The sequence below is a fragment of the Geotrypetes seraphini genome, chromosome 6 (genome assembly GCF_902459505.1).
Source record: "Geotrypetes seraphini chromosome 6, aGeoSer1.1, whole genome shotgun sequence".
NCBI classification, from domain to species: domain Eukaryota; kingdom Metazoa; phylum Chordata; class Amphibia; order Gymnophiona; family Dermophiidae; genus Geotrypetes; species Geotrypetes seraphini.
Genome location: NC_047089.1, coordinates 226,655,211 through 226,669,494, shown reverse-complemented (window position 1 = coordinate 226,669,494; position 14,284 = coordinate 226,655,211). Strand labels below are relative to the sequence as shown.

General features: G+C 40.0%; 2 protein-coding genes across 4 annotated transcripts in view; one reads left to right on the top strand and one right to left on the bottom strand.

The window, feature by feature from the left end:
• Positions 1-13,245, top strand: part of LOC117362562 (interleukin-5 receptor subunit alpha-like) — a 74,821-nt gene extending 61,576 nt beyond the window's left edge. For both annotated transcript variants that reach the window (XM_033949118.1, XM_033949117.1), the window contains exons 9-11: positions 338-425; positions 4,392-4,479; positions 12,428-13,245. In XM_033949118.1, the coding sequence (XP_033805009.1) occupies positions 338-425; positions 4,392-4,479; positions 12,428-12,514 (263 nt within the window). In that variant the 3' untranslated portion in view covers positions 12,515-13,245. The remainder of the gene's footprint in view (positions 1-337; positions 426-4,391; positions 4,480-12,427) is intronic.
• A 43-nt stretch (positions 13,246-13,288) lies between these two features.
• The window catches only part of SLC25A6 (solute carrier family 25 member 6), a 34,049-nt gene continuing 33,053 nt past the window's right edge, over positions 13,289-14,284 (bottom strand). The window contains exons 4-5 of one of the 2 annotated variants that reach the window (XM_033949120.1): positions 14,135-14,284; positions 13,289-13,780 (exon numbers count right to left, since the gene is read on the bottom strand). In XM_033949120.1, coding sequence (XP_033805011.1) covers positions 13,773-13,780; positions 14,135-14,284 — 158 coding nt within the window. In that variant the 3' untranslated portion in view covers positions 13,289-13,772. The other variant, XM_033949119.1, reaches the window with a different exon arrangement.

The following is a 14,284-nucleotide window of genomic DNA, read 5'->3' as shown; positions in this document are numbered from 1 at the left end:
GTGAGTCCTAATGGTGCCCAACTTTGGACACCATTTACTGAACCTGGTTATAAAATTCTCCGATATAGGCGCACGTATTTAAATGAGCTCTATAGCTGGTATAAATGGTCGCACCTAAATCGCACATAATTTACCTGTTAAACTCCAGATAGGTGCCCCCTTTATAGAACCACTCTCCTCCTGCCAAGGTGATTAAAGAAAAATTCAGTGGCACTATTCTGATAGATGGACACATTCTTTTGAAAACTGAACTGATTTTTTAAAGCATCAAAATATATATTTATTAATGCTATGAATCATAACGTCACATTTTGTTGATGTGTTTTGTCTCTTGCAGGTAATAACGGCCAATCCAGGTTTTATACCTTTTTGCTTCTCATGATTGTGCCAATCATAACGGTGCTCTCAATTCTCCTGTGTAAAAGGTAAACACGTTTTAGGCTGTTTCATAGTGCCGCCATGGCAATTACACTTTTAGGAGCATTTTCAAAAACTACAAAACGGCCAACAGCTCAAATTAGTTGGCCCGTGGATGTTTTTCTTGCTAAAACATCCAAGTGCCGATTTTTGAAACAAAATAGTTAGACATTTTACAGGATGTTTCCCTCCAGAACATCTAACTAGTAAAGGGGCGTGTTTTAGGGTGGTTTTGACTTGGACATCTTGTGGCTATAATTGAACCTTTCGCAAGATGTCCTGGATGGAACTTGGACATTTTAGGCTAGACCTGTTTTAGAAGTATTTAAGTTTATAGTTTATTTAAAATTTGATAAAACGCTTTACAATATATTTCAAAGCATTGTACAATTAAAATCAGAAATAAAATAATGGGTAAAGACAATACTAGGGTAGACAATACAAGGACAGACATAGTAAGTCGGGAGGAGGAATTAAACAAAAGGGGAATATGGAAAAAAAAAATTACAATTTAAAAAAACAAAAAAAAAACAGAGGGAAGAAATGAAAGGAAAGGATGGGGAAAATTATGAAATTTATAAAATAGTAAAAGAGATTTAAAATTGTATAAGATTTATCAAAATTGAGTCATAAAGGTGCTCAAATGGATGAGATGACCACTGAAGGGATTAAGCAATGACCCCCACCCCTCTCCCAGTGATCCCCTTCAACCCCCCAGCACACCTGTCTCTAGAATATCAGCATCTGGTATAGGGAAGCCAAGTAGAGCATCACACAGGTGTCTTAAGTAGCCAGATGGGTGAGCTAGTGAACCATAGAGAGGCCAGGCCTATAAGCTACTCTAACTACTTCATTTATGGTAAACTATGAACCCTCCAAAATGCTACTATACTGCCATATAGTCATGTGAAAAAATTAAGACACCTCATGAAATATTCAGTTCTTTTTTAAGAAATGTTCACATATGGATGTCAAATCTTTTTTTTTTTAAATTTTTCTAAGAACATAAGAATTTCCGCTGCTGGATCAGACCAGTGGTCCGTCGTGCCCAGCAGTCCGCTCACACGGCAGCCCTTAGGTCAAAGACCAGTGCCCTATTTGAGTCTAGCTTTACTTGCGTATGTTCTGTTCCAGTAGGAACTTATCCAACCTTGTCTTGAATCCCTGAAGGATACTTTTCCCTATAACAGCTTCCAGAAGAGCGTTCCAGATTTCTACCACTCTCTGGGTGAAGAAGAACTTCCTTACGTTTATACAGAATCTTTTCCCTTCTAACTTTAGCAAGTGCTCTCTCGTTCTCTTCACCTTGGAGAGGGTGAACAGTCTCTCTTTCTCTACTAAGTCAATTCCCTTCACAATTTTGAATGTATCGATCATGTCCCCTCTCAGTCTTCTCAAGGGATAAAAGGCCCAGTTTCTCTAGCCTCTCGTTGTATGGCAACTCCCCCAGTCCCTAAACCATTTTTGTTGCTCTTCTCTGGACCCTTTCGAGTAGTACTATGTCCTTTTTCATGTATGGCGACCAGTGTTGGACGCAGTATTCCAGGTGGGGGCATACCATGGCTCAGTATAACGGCATGATAACCTTTTCAGATCTGTTTGTGATTCCCTTTTAAATCATTCCTAGCATTCTGTTTGCCCTTTTTGCTGCGTCATAGGAGGAGCAGCTGGAGACGAACGTCAGATAGACAGGTGTAGGGAGGAGGGTTTTAAAGAAACCCTCCTCTGCAAATTACTGAGTCTGCGAATTCAGAACTGCAAATTCGTGAGGGTATACTGTATTTTTAAATCCCTTACCAGACTTATAAACTGCTACAATCTTATTTCTGAAGGCCTCAGACAGCTCTTTTGATCTCACCATGGTGTTCACTCTCAATGCAGCAGTCATGAGCACACCAAACTAAATGTCAGGGGTTTAAGTAGGGCAAACCTCCTTCAAAATGCTGAGTAACGATGTTCTAATCATGTGCATCTGATGTGATACACCTGTGTGTGATTTGAACCACTTTAAGTGGGAGGATATGTGGGGGTGTCCTAATTTATTCCTCAGAATACACATTTTTGTGGATATCTTGTTTCAGGAAAATTTTTGTTGTTTACCTGCAATTACATCACTTTCTTTTCCAGAGATAAATAAAAAAAAAAAAAAAAAAAAGATTTGACATCGATATATGAACATTTCTTAAGAAAGAACTGAATATTTAATGAGGTGTCCTAATTTTTTCACATGACTGTAGGTGCCACCTGTAGCAATAAGGCCTATTGGGATGGTAGACAGGTGGGCATAGTAGGTTTTGAGTGAGTTTTGGAGGGCTCACTATGAATTATAAAGGGGTTATAATGAGATGTATACGTGGTACCCTTTCAGTGAAGTTCACAGCAGTGACTTCTAAGGTGCCCCACTGCTCTATTAGCATGTCTACATGGCCAGTCCATTGTAATGCTGGCCCCTCTCTTGTCTAAATGGGACTGATTTGGACATTTCTGACTTAGATTGTTTTGTGGTTAAAAACAGGGTATAAAGTTAGACATCGTGGTGGTCATAGTAACATAGTAGATGACGGCAGATAAAGACCCGAATGGTCCATCCAGTCTGCCCAACCTGATTCAATTTTAAATTTTTTTTTTTTTTCTTCTTAGCTATTTCTGGGCGAGAATCCAAAGCTTTACCCGGTACTGTGCTTGGGTTCCAACTGCCGAAATCTCTGTTAAGACTTACTCCAGCCCATCTACACCCTCCCAGCCATTGAAGCCCTCCCCTGCCCATCCTCCTCCAAACGGCCATACACAGACACAGACCGTACAAGTCTGCCCAGTAACTGGCCTAGTTCAATCTTTAATATTATTTTCTGATTCTAAATCTTCTGTGTTCATCCCACGCTTCTTTGAACTCAGTCACAGTTTTACTCTCCACCACCTCTCTCGGGAGCGCATTCCAGGCATCCACCACCCTCTCCGTAAAGTAGAATTTCCTAACATTGCCCCTGAATCTACCACCCCTCAACCTCAAATTATGTCCTCTGGTTTTACCATTTTCCTTTCTCTGGAAAAGATTTTGTTCTAGCAGCCAAGACATCCAAGTAGACAATTAAAAAAATATATATTTGGACTTCCAGTTCAAAAAGGGCCAATTTTTGGTTCGTGACCTTAGACGTTTTGATGTAAACATCTAAATTGGACTTAGATGTTCTATTGAAAATGTCCCTCCACAGCTTTATTTCTGACCTGTAGCTGATATTGTCAACAAACAGGATTAATAAGGCAAATAAGAGGTATCAGGTCTGAACAGTTCTCCCAGAGCCCAGAAATAAGTAAAAGATTCTGTGTGTGGCTTTTCCCACACATGGGCATCTTCTTGGTTTCTCAACTATTTCCTAGGTCTAGAACAGGGGTGTCAAAATCCCTCCTCGAGGGCCACAATCCAGTTGGGTTTTCAGGATTTCCCCAATGAATATGCATGAGATCTATTAGCATACAATGAAAGCAGTGCATGCAAATAGATCTCATGCATATTCATTGGGGAAATCCTGACTGGACTGCGGCCCTCGAGGAGGGACTTTGACACCCCTGCTCTAGAAGGAATACAACTTTCTACTACAAGTGGAGGAGTGGCCTAGTGGTTAGAGCAGCTGCCTCAGCACCCTGAGGTGATGAATTTGATTCTGGACAAAATTATTAGTCTCACAATCTCACTCTTGCATAAAAAGCCACCAATTGTTTTTGACATTTCTGCTACACACATACACACAAATGGTTCAGGCTTGCTCACATATATTATTACAAATATCTTCATGTCACTCCCCCCCTCCCACACAAACATGAAACATTTTGGAGCTTTGTGCTCAATATAAAGAGGTCTTCAGAAATTTTGTGTATGAACTGCAGTGCAACTTTCCATTTTTATTTTAGCGCTATATAGTTTGGCATATTTATGTTTTAAAAGTATTTTTTCCACAAACATTTTGTTTCCTCAGGTACCACGTGATGCAGAAGCTTTTTCCTCCAATTCCACAACCAAAGAACAAATTCAATGATATTAATCAATGTGTTATAGATAAGCAGGTACTTTGCAATTTATATTTTGGGTAATCAAAAGGTTTTGAAAATATAATCAAATTATGGCCTATAAATAAAATCCAGTTCTGTTATGTGGGTCAGGTTTGTCTATGTCATCAATCCCTGGTTTGAATTGGACTGTTTATCATGGCATCTATATATTCATTAAATGCAAACATTAAGAACCATTAAAAAATCAAAAAGGACTGTAGACTGATGAACTAAATAGTTAATAAATATTTTAGTTAAGATTTTAGATGGAAGGTTAATTAAAGATTTTTTTTTTATATAGGGCCAAGCCTCAAATTGTGGAGTAGATCTTCCCATTCTGGGATTTCTTCACGAGAAAAGAAACCATCTTTCTCTTACTCCTTTATAACATCACCGGCTTGACCAAACCTACCTACCAAATTAATTACTGACTTCTAACTCTACTACTAATTTTAATTCAAATTGATATTTTTACAAAAATGCTATTTTTCTTTTAAATGCTAATTTTTGAATACTATTTTATTCTTATTAAATTCATTCTTATTAAATAGTCAAATATATCATAATCTAAAAATTATAAATATAATTTCCCTAAAGTCCACATGCCAGTTTAATACTCGAAATCAACAAAAAGTATATTGTAAACTAGTATTTCAGCCCGTTACATTAACGGATGCCAGAATATATGTCTGTCTGTCTTTATTTCTGTCTCTCTCTCTGTCCCGCTGTTTGTCTGTCTCTCTCCCTGTCCCCCTTTGTCTGTCTGTTTTTGTTCTTTTCTTTCTGACTCCCTTCCTCCCGCTGGTGCTAGAATATATGTCTGTCTTTCTTTCTGTCTCTCTCCCTCCCTGGCCCTCTTTGTCTGTCTGTCTGTCTCTCTCTCTGCCCCTGTCCCTGTGTCTTTCTTCTTATCTCCTTCCCTACTTCCCTGTGCAGCAGCCGCAGCATTCCCTCTCCCTCCATTTCCCTGTGCATCATCATTTTTTCCCTCAGTCTAGCTTCTCCTGCCCCTCCTACACTCAGTACTTTAAACTTCGGCCCGGCCTGTAGGTTAGGGGTTTCTCGGGCTGACCGCCACCCGCTGCTAGTGGCTTCGTGCTCGGCCGCCGCAGCCTGCAGTCGCCGGCAGCCACCAACAGCCACCACAGCCGATTTCCGCCTCGGGGGGAAGAGAGAAAGAGAGAGAGATTCGTGCGCATACGCACTCCTACCTGCGGTGCCCTAAAGCTCACAGAAAACGGGAGCACGCAGGTGGGAGTACACATGCGCGGCTTAGGGTTTTATTATATTAGATATAAAGTGCACTGATGCTTTAAAGTGCTTTTTTGTGTACTTCTGTAACTTTAGTACTTAATTCATTTCTTGAAAATCATTTCATTTCTTATAGATCATTTCATAACATTTCATTTCAGTTCAGTTCAATTCATACAACTTCTTCAGCTGCATAAAGTGCTAAAATGCCTAAAATGCTTAATACAGCTCAAATGTTGAAAGTGCTCATGTGCTATAAATACTTCAACTCTTATTTCACTTCAGTCCATACTTAAATTCATGCTTCCTACTTCAGTTCATGTTTCAGTTCAAAAAACAGTTAATTTAAAGTACTTAGCTCAAGATTACTCTTTAGAAAACCACAGCAATTGCTTGTATTTTTTGTTTACGTCTTCCGACGAGGCCTGCATTTCGCAGGGACAGGCTTAAAAACTGTTGCGTCAGGGATATGGCTAAAGCAACGCTAAAGAAGAGAGCTTAATGTTATATTTCAGAAAAACAAACAGTTTAAAAGCTGCATTTAGAGACATGAGCACTGCTTTTTACCTTATCAAAGTAGCTGTTAGTAGTAGAGTTAGAAGTCGGTAATTAATTTGGTAGGTAGGTTGGGTCAAGCCGGTGATGTTATAAAGGAGAAAGAGAAAGATGGTTTCTTTTCTCGTGAAGAAATCCCAGAATGGGAAGATCTACTCCACAATCTGAGGCTTGCCCTTATATATTGTCTCCTACCCTTCGACCAGCCAGTATCCATTATGACAAGCACAATACACAAAACCCTCGAATCAGTTGCAATTTGGATGACAGAGCACAAATTAAAACTTAACCCTGACAAAACAAATTTCATCCTATTAGAAAACAACAAAACTCCAACATTAACTAATCTTGTTATAAATTTGTTCTCATACCCAATACAACCTACACTAAAATTGCTTGGAATCACAATTGACAGAGGCTGCACCATGCAACCCCAAATTAACAAAATAATAAAGGCATCGTTCATGATCATGAGAAATCTAAGAAAAATCCGAACATTCTTCGAAAAGAAGCAGTTCCTACTATTGGTACAATCTCTTATTCTTGGGATGATAGACTACTGCAACATACTATACCTACCATGTCCCGTGACCATGATGAAGCAATTGCAAACAGTACAGAATACAGCCCTAAGACTTGTCTATTCACTAAAAAAATATGACCATATCACACAGGCATTCCATGACTCACACTGGCTTCCAATAGAAGCGAGAGTGCACTTCAAATTCTACTGCTTACTTTACAAGGCTATCAACGGAGAAAGCCCAACCTACTGGAACAACCGACTAAATCAATCCTCCTCAACCAGACACAGAAGAACCCATTCACTATTCTCCCGCCTATCATCCAAAAATGTCAAACGAAAAAAACTTTATGACAACCTAATAGCCTCCAAAGCAGCTAAATTGGACAGACAAATTACCACTGTTATCTTCAACTATAAACTACAAAACATTCAAGAGAGATACTAAAACCATACTCTTCAAAAAATACATAAAACCTATCCAGCACGACCAATCCCAACCCAATATCCAATACTCTCTATACATTTAATACTCTCTAACATTCTTATTTACCAAATGTTATCTAAAATCCCCATAATTCACACTATTCCTATCTCCTAAAGACTTCTTCTTCCCGTTGGTAACTCTTTTTACCCGACATTTTCATTACCTTAAAAATTTTATGTCATCGCTTTTTTATTCCTTCAAATTTTGAATGTAATTCTTGTTTTAGTTTGGATGTAATCCGCCTTGAACCGTAAGGTAATGGCGGAATAGAAATCACTAATGTAATGTAATGTAATAAAATAAATCTTTAATTAACCTTCCATCTAAAATCTTAACTAAAATATTTATTAACTATTTAGTTCATCAGTCTACAGTCCTTTTTGATTTGTTAATGGTTCTTAGTGTTTGCATTTAATCAATAACCATTTAAATTTTTTTGTTGTTGTTGTATTACATCTATATATTCATAGCTGATAAAGATTAGAAGATAAGAATAACCAGACTGGGTCACAACAATGGTCCATCTAACTCAGTAACCTGCTTCTAACATTGGCCACTCCAGGTTAGAAGTTCCTGCCAGAATCTCAAAGAATAGCAAGATTCTCTGATACCAATCCCAGGGATAACTAATGGCTTTTTACATGTCTTTTTCCTCCAGGAACTTGTCTAAAACTTTTCAAAACCCAGAAATTATAATTGCTATTCTTACATCCTCCAGAAATAATTCCCAGAGGTTTACTATTCATTGAGTGAAAAAAACCTGGAGTAAACAGTCGATTCATGTTTACCCATTCTGTTCCACTCAGGATTTTGTAGATCTCAATCATATCCTCAGCCATCTCTTCTCCAAACTGAAGAGACCTAGGGCTCCTTTTATCAAGGTGCGGTAGGCGGTTAACGTGCGGAATACCACGTGTTCAACCGCCTGCCGTGCTAGTCGCTAACGCCTCCATTGACAAGACAGTTTTTAGGCTTGCCGCGGGGGTTAGCGCGTGATGAAATGTCCGACGCGCTAATCCCCATAGCGTGCCTTGATAAAAGGAGCCCCTAATCTCTCAAGCCTTGCCTCATATGAGAAGAGTTCTATCACTCATCTTAATCTCTTTGGTTGCCTTTCTTTTAATCATTTTCTAATTCTACTCTCTCTATATATTTTAGATAAGATGAGCAGATTTGCACACAACACTTAGGTGAAGTCACAGAAGCATTATAATAATCTTTGTCTTATTTTCTATCTTTAATAATTCCTAGCATTCTTTTTGCCCTATTGGTTACCACCACACTCAGTAGATTTCAACATATTGTTGTCCAGAATGACACCTAGATCTTTTTGCTTGAATGGTGATTCTTAACGTGGAACCTAGCATTAAGTAACTATGATTTGGATTAGTTTTCCTGATGCGCTTAACTTTGCATTTTTCCACATTAAATTTCATGTCATTTGCATACTCAGTCTTCCAGTCTCCTATGATCTTCCTGTAATTTCTTACAGTCTATCTGCGATTAACAACTTTGAATAGTTTTGTGGTATCTGCAAATTCTTGTAATCTCCTCACTCCTTGTTCCCGTTTTCAGATCATTATATTTAAGATGCTGGTGTTTTCAATTTATCCATTTGCGAATACCTTGGTGTTTGTCACAAAATATGATATTGTATCATCCAATGCTCCTTGTCTAAGGTAGCAATGCATCTTTTATTAGACAGTTCACAGAAAGTGAAATATGCTGATACAATGGCGAAAGCTTTCACTGTGGCCAGAGTAAAACTATGAAATAAGTTAGTTGGACAGTTAAGGATGACAATTAGCTCACAGCTATTTAAAAAGTTTTTTGAAAAACATATCCCAAAGCTAACATATTCCAGTTAATAAATTCAAAATAAAACAATTTTTTCTACCTTGTTGTCTGGATGTTTTGTTTTTCCATCATCTTGGTCCCAGTTTCTCTTTCTGCTTTTTCTCTATCTTCAACTAATTCTCTTTCCAGTGTCTGCTGTCCATTTTTTTCTCCTCTTCTCTCGTTCCATTTCCTTCTTATGCCTGTCTCCAGTGTATTGATTTTTCCCTTTCAACTTTCTTAACTTTTTCTTTTCTGCCTCTGTCTACTCAAATCTTGCCTTCTTTCTCACCCTTCTTCTTTTTTAAATGTTCAGCTATCTCTCAATTCTCCATTTTCTCTCAGTCTTTCTAGCTCTCACATTTTCCATCTCATTCCTTTCCCAGCCTCCTATTCCCTTCTATCTACTCCCCATTACCACATTTCTACCACTGTACTCACTGCTCTTTCACTCATCTTGTCATCTCCATTTTGACCTCATCCACATGGCTCATCACTTTCAGAATCCCCCTCCTTCTCTCCACTGTTCAGGCTATAACTCCCTGTCCCTTTCTTTCCAACCCTAGCATCAGCTTATCCCAGCTCTCTTCCTTCCTGCCCTTCCATTTTTCCTTTTCTCCTCCTCTATCTCCATGGTCCAACATTTTGCTCCCTCTCTTTTCTGTTTTTCTTCTTCCCTCCCCCCTTGATGCTGAACAATGAAATGGAGAGAAAAAAGAGAGATGCTGCATCTCTCTGCCTTCCATCCACAGGCCTAACATTTTTCCCTCCCTCCCATCCCCAGATCTAACTTCTCTCCCTTTCTCTTCCCAACTGCCCCCACCCCATCTCTCCCCGTGCCTGCCTGCTTCCCTTCCCCAGGTCCACCATTTCTTTCTTTCTCTCTCTTCCCAACAGTTCTCCCTTCAAGTATCTCTTTCCCTCTTCCTCCACACTACTCCAGGTCCAACTTCTCTCCCTTCAGACCATTGCCTACCATCTCTCTCTCTCTGCCTTGTTTCTGGCCCTATAAGCTCTCCCACCAGGCCCAATCTGGCACTTCTTTTAATACCCACCCCCCTCAAAAAAAAAAAAAAAAGTCCAGGAGGCTTCCTCAGCCCAGCATATTCTCCCCTTGCTCTCTGTGCCCATGCATCTCTACCTCACTCCTCTCCACTCCTCTATTGGATGTATGTTCAATAATTCTCTGTCTCCGTCCCTCTTCTCTCTGCCCAACAGTTCTTTCTTTATTTCCTCAATTGCAACATCTTTCCTTCTCTCAGACACCCAATTATCCCTTCCTATTATCTCCCTCACCTCTGCATCTTTCTTTCACTCCCTCCATTCTCCATCTTATGGCTCATGCTTCCCTCTATCTTTCCCTTCATTCTGTCTCCTTCACTGCTGCCCCCAGCCCTCTCTGCCTTCTCCTGAAGGGCTACTCGCTGCTGGTGTCTGATTTTAAAGATTATTTTAGCACAGGGGAAGAACTTGGATCTTTATGAGACTGGAGAAGACAGGGCTCCTTCCATAAACTGTCTATCCTATGTCCCTTCTCTCCTTTGTATACGATTCATTTCAGTTTCACCCCCTCTCCATTTTTCTGTCTCCACCCCTCCCCTATGCTCTGGTATATCTTTCTTCTCCTTTCCTTTCTTCCTAACCATTTCATCCTATGGTCTGGCATCTCTATCACCTTCCCTTCCCTCCCTCCATGCCCTGGTACCTCCTCTCTGGCATCTCTTCCCCCTCTGGTCTGGCATCTGTTTCCTTAGTTTCCCTTCCCTCTCCCCATGCCCTGACATCTCTCCTTTCCTTCCAACTCCCCCTTCCCCTCTCCCTCCATTATCTGGCATCCCCTCTCCTTCCCTCCCCCCAATGCCCTGGCATGTCTTCCTCCCCCTCCATGATCTAGTATCTCCCTCCCATGGACTTGGCATCCTCTCCCTTTTCCTTCTCTCTTCCCAATTGGGTGCAGCAGCATTTCTCTTCCCCCTTCCCTTCCCTGTGCAGAAGCAGCATTTCTCCCCCCCCACCTCACACACCCATCAGCAGTACAGCAAATTACCCCTCCTGGCCAAAGTGAAGCATTTGCTTAAAACCACTGATCCCTACCCTTCTCCAGCTGGGTCATGCAGAGTACTGGGTTGTAAGCCTTGTCCATGGAGCAGCACTGTAGGTTCCGTGTGGCCACATGCAGCAAGGGCCGGCACTTGTGCATGCTGGGGAAGGGCTCGAGGGGCACACACGCTACCTGCAGCTGCCCCGGGCTGCCGTCAGGGAGCTCGAGCTCTTTGCTCTGCAGACTCAGCATGCCACGGCCCGGCTTACCCCCATAGGGTCATCAGCTCCTCCTCAATGGCTGCGTTGATGTTCAGTCACCAGGATCTGGCCGAAAGGTCTTGGGAAATGGAGCGGTGGCAGCCCAAGGTGCTGCCCATTTTTTTTTTTTAAGTTATTGATGCTTCTGATGATGTTTAAGTGCCTGCAGCATGTGCTCAAAGTTCAGACTACAAAAATTTCAACAATTCAGAAAAGGTGTCCAGCTCGGGGGTGCTTTGTAGGGGAGGCTTTTTTTCCCCATTGTGGCCATTTTTTGACAGATCTGCTTGTCCTTTTCATTTTTTTTTTAATGGGGCAGATATTTTGCGTGTGTAATACACGCAAAATATCTGTGCCATGGAAAAAAATGAATTAAAAAACAAAAGACAGGCAGGCTTGTCAAAAAACCTGCAGACTTGTCGGTAACTCCATTCAGTTCCGTTGTTTGTAGACATTCAGTTGTGGGTTGGATAATCTCTAAATTGAGCCGTGTGTAGTTTGGGTAACTCAGTTACCGACAGGTCTGCAGCAGTCAGGTTTGCCAATAGTAAAACCCGATTCAAAATAGCCAAGCAATTGTTAGTGAATCAATTGCTTGGCTATTTTGCATGGGGGTTTTACTAATTTGCATGGGAGGATCAGGATTGGATCGCTACAGGCGTTAGTGAATGGAGTTGAAGGGAAATCGTGTCGGAACGTGCTCACAAACCGATCGATACACGATCGGTTTGCTTAGTAAATCTAGGCCAATGTAAATTAAAAAAAAAAAAAATTGGTCGCTGAAATCAAATAAACAATAGTAATAGATTTAGAAGTATTATATTTAAAGTAGTTGTTTAGATATGGTCACTATCAGCACTGGTTCCTTGTCAATTATTCAAGTGGTAAGCAATTTTAGAGTTAAATTAAAATAAAAAAGAATACAAATGGAATATGATAACATGATGTGTTAAGTATTTTCTTTGTGCAATCCACTGCAACCTAACAAGTTTCTTTTTGTCTTGTTGCAGAACTACTGCCCAAGAAAAGAACAACTTTTACAGAAAGCTGAAACTGAAGAAATATTTATAACTTCTATTGAAGAAATGACAATTTAAAAACAAACAATCAACCCAACCCATAGAGGAACACTAAACTCAAGATTCTCTGAATGCCCAAGAAAATATGACAGTGTATCCTGGGCTCACAGGAATGGGGCAGGGACAAGGACAAAACTCATGGGGACAGGAATATTGAGTTCCTGCAGGGACAGGGACAAATTTGTCCCCATGCCATTCTCTAGCGCTTAGAACCAATTCTGGTGCCCCATGATTCCATTATAGAAACTAGCATAAGTCCGCACTGGTGCACCCATGTTTAGTTGTCCTTTTATGCCATGTCAAAGGCAGGTGTAAATTGGTGTGCCAACTGATGCACATGTATATTAATGCAAGCAATTTCCAGAGAGAAATATTTTCCTGTCAAACAGTTCATCAAGGAACATGTTTCCACTGTATAGAGCTCACCATTAATTACACGTGCTCCAGTGATATGCCCACCTTCTCTTGCTTTTGCCAGATTTCCTACAAACCTGCACAAGCTTGAGAATTGGGTAAGATTGGAAGTTATGCCAGTCACATTCATAAGACAGATATCTAAAAATGCTGGCATTTTTGGCAAAGTGGCACACCAGCAAAAAGTGTGAATACAGATTAGCAGTTCTCACCCATAGTCTAACACCGATAGTGTTATTTAAATATGCTAATAATCACAGTATTTATCACTGTACTTTTTTAATTGAATTTTCATGTTTTTATATGTTAGTGTATAATAAATTATCTCCAGAACATCTGTATCCACAGTTTTTTGTTTTCAATAATTAACACAATACATACTATATACCATTTATTTTATTTTTTTTACAGCACAATTGCCTTAATTAGAACATGATTGCCAAAATGTTCAGATGTAGAAAATAAGCCTAACGGTGGAATACTTCTGACATTATAATCTGCAACAATGACATGGCCTTGATAAATAAACTGGAATTTCTTGAAGCTTAGTGGTCCATTATGATACAAGTATTCTATATTATCAACTAGTATTTTCAGACTTAATTCGGATGTGTTTAAATAACTTTCTTGAATTCATCATAACAACACAAGCACAAAGGCACCACCCATGGCTCTAAGGACATTAGACCATGCACCTTTGAAGAAGACTCATAAGCCTTACGGTGGAATACTTCTGACATTATGATCTGCAACAATGACATGGCCTTGATAAATAAACTGGAATTTCTTGAAGCTTAGTGGTCCATTATGATACAAGTATTCTATATTATCAACTAGTATTTTCAGACTAATTCAGATGTGTTTAAATAACTTTCTTGAATTCATTATAACAACACAAGCACAAAGGCACCACCCATACCTCTTATGAGAAGCGTAGAGTGATATGGGGACTAATACTATGCCAGGGTACACCTGGCGGGGCCTCCGCGTGTGCGGATCACCAGACTTGATGGACCTAGGGTCTGTTCCGGAGATGGCACTTCTTATGTTCACCTTTGAAGAAGACTCATAAGCCTTACGGTGGAATACTTCCGACATTATGATCTGCAACAATGACATGGCCTTGATAAACTGGAATTTCATGAAGCTTAGTGGTCCATTATGATACAAGTATTCTATGTTATCAACTAGTATTTTCAGACTAATTCAGATATGTTTAAATAACTTTCTTGAATTCATCATACAACACAAGCACAAAGGCACCACCCATGCCTCTAAGGACATTAGACCATGCACCCTTGAAGAAGGCTCGTCCACCCTCATCTCTTAAAATCTTCCTCCAACAGTCCATTGTTCCAGTATACATGATCTCCG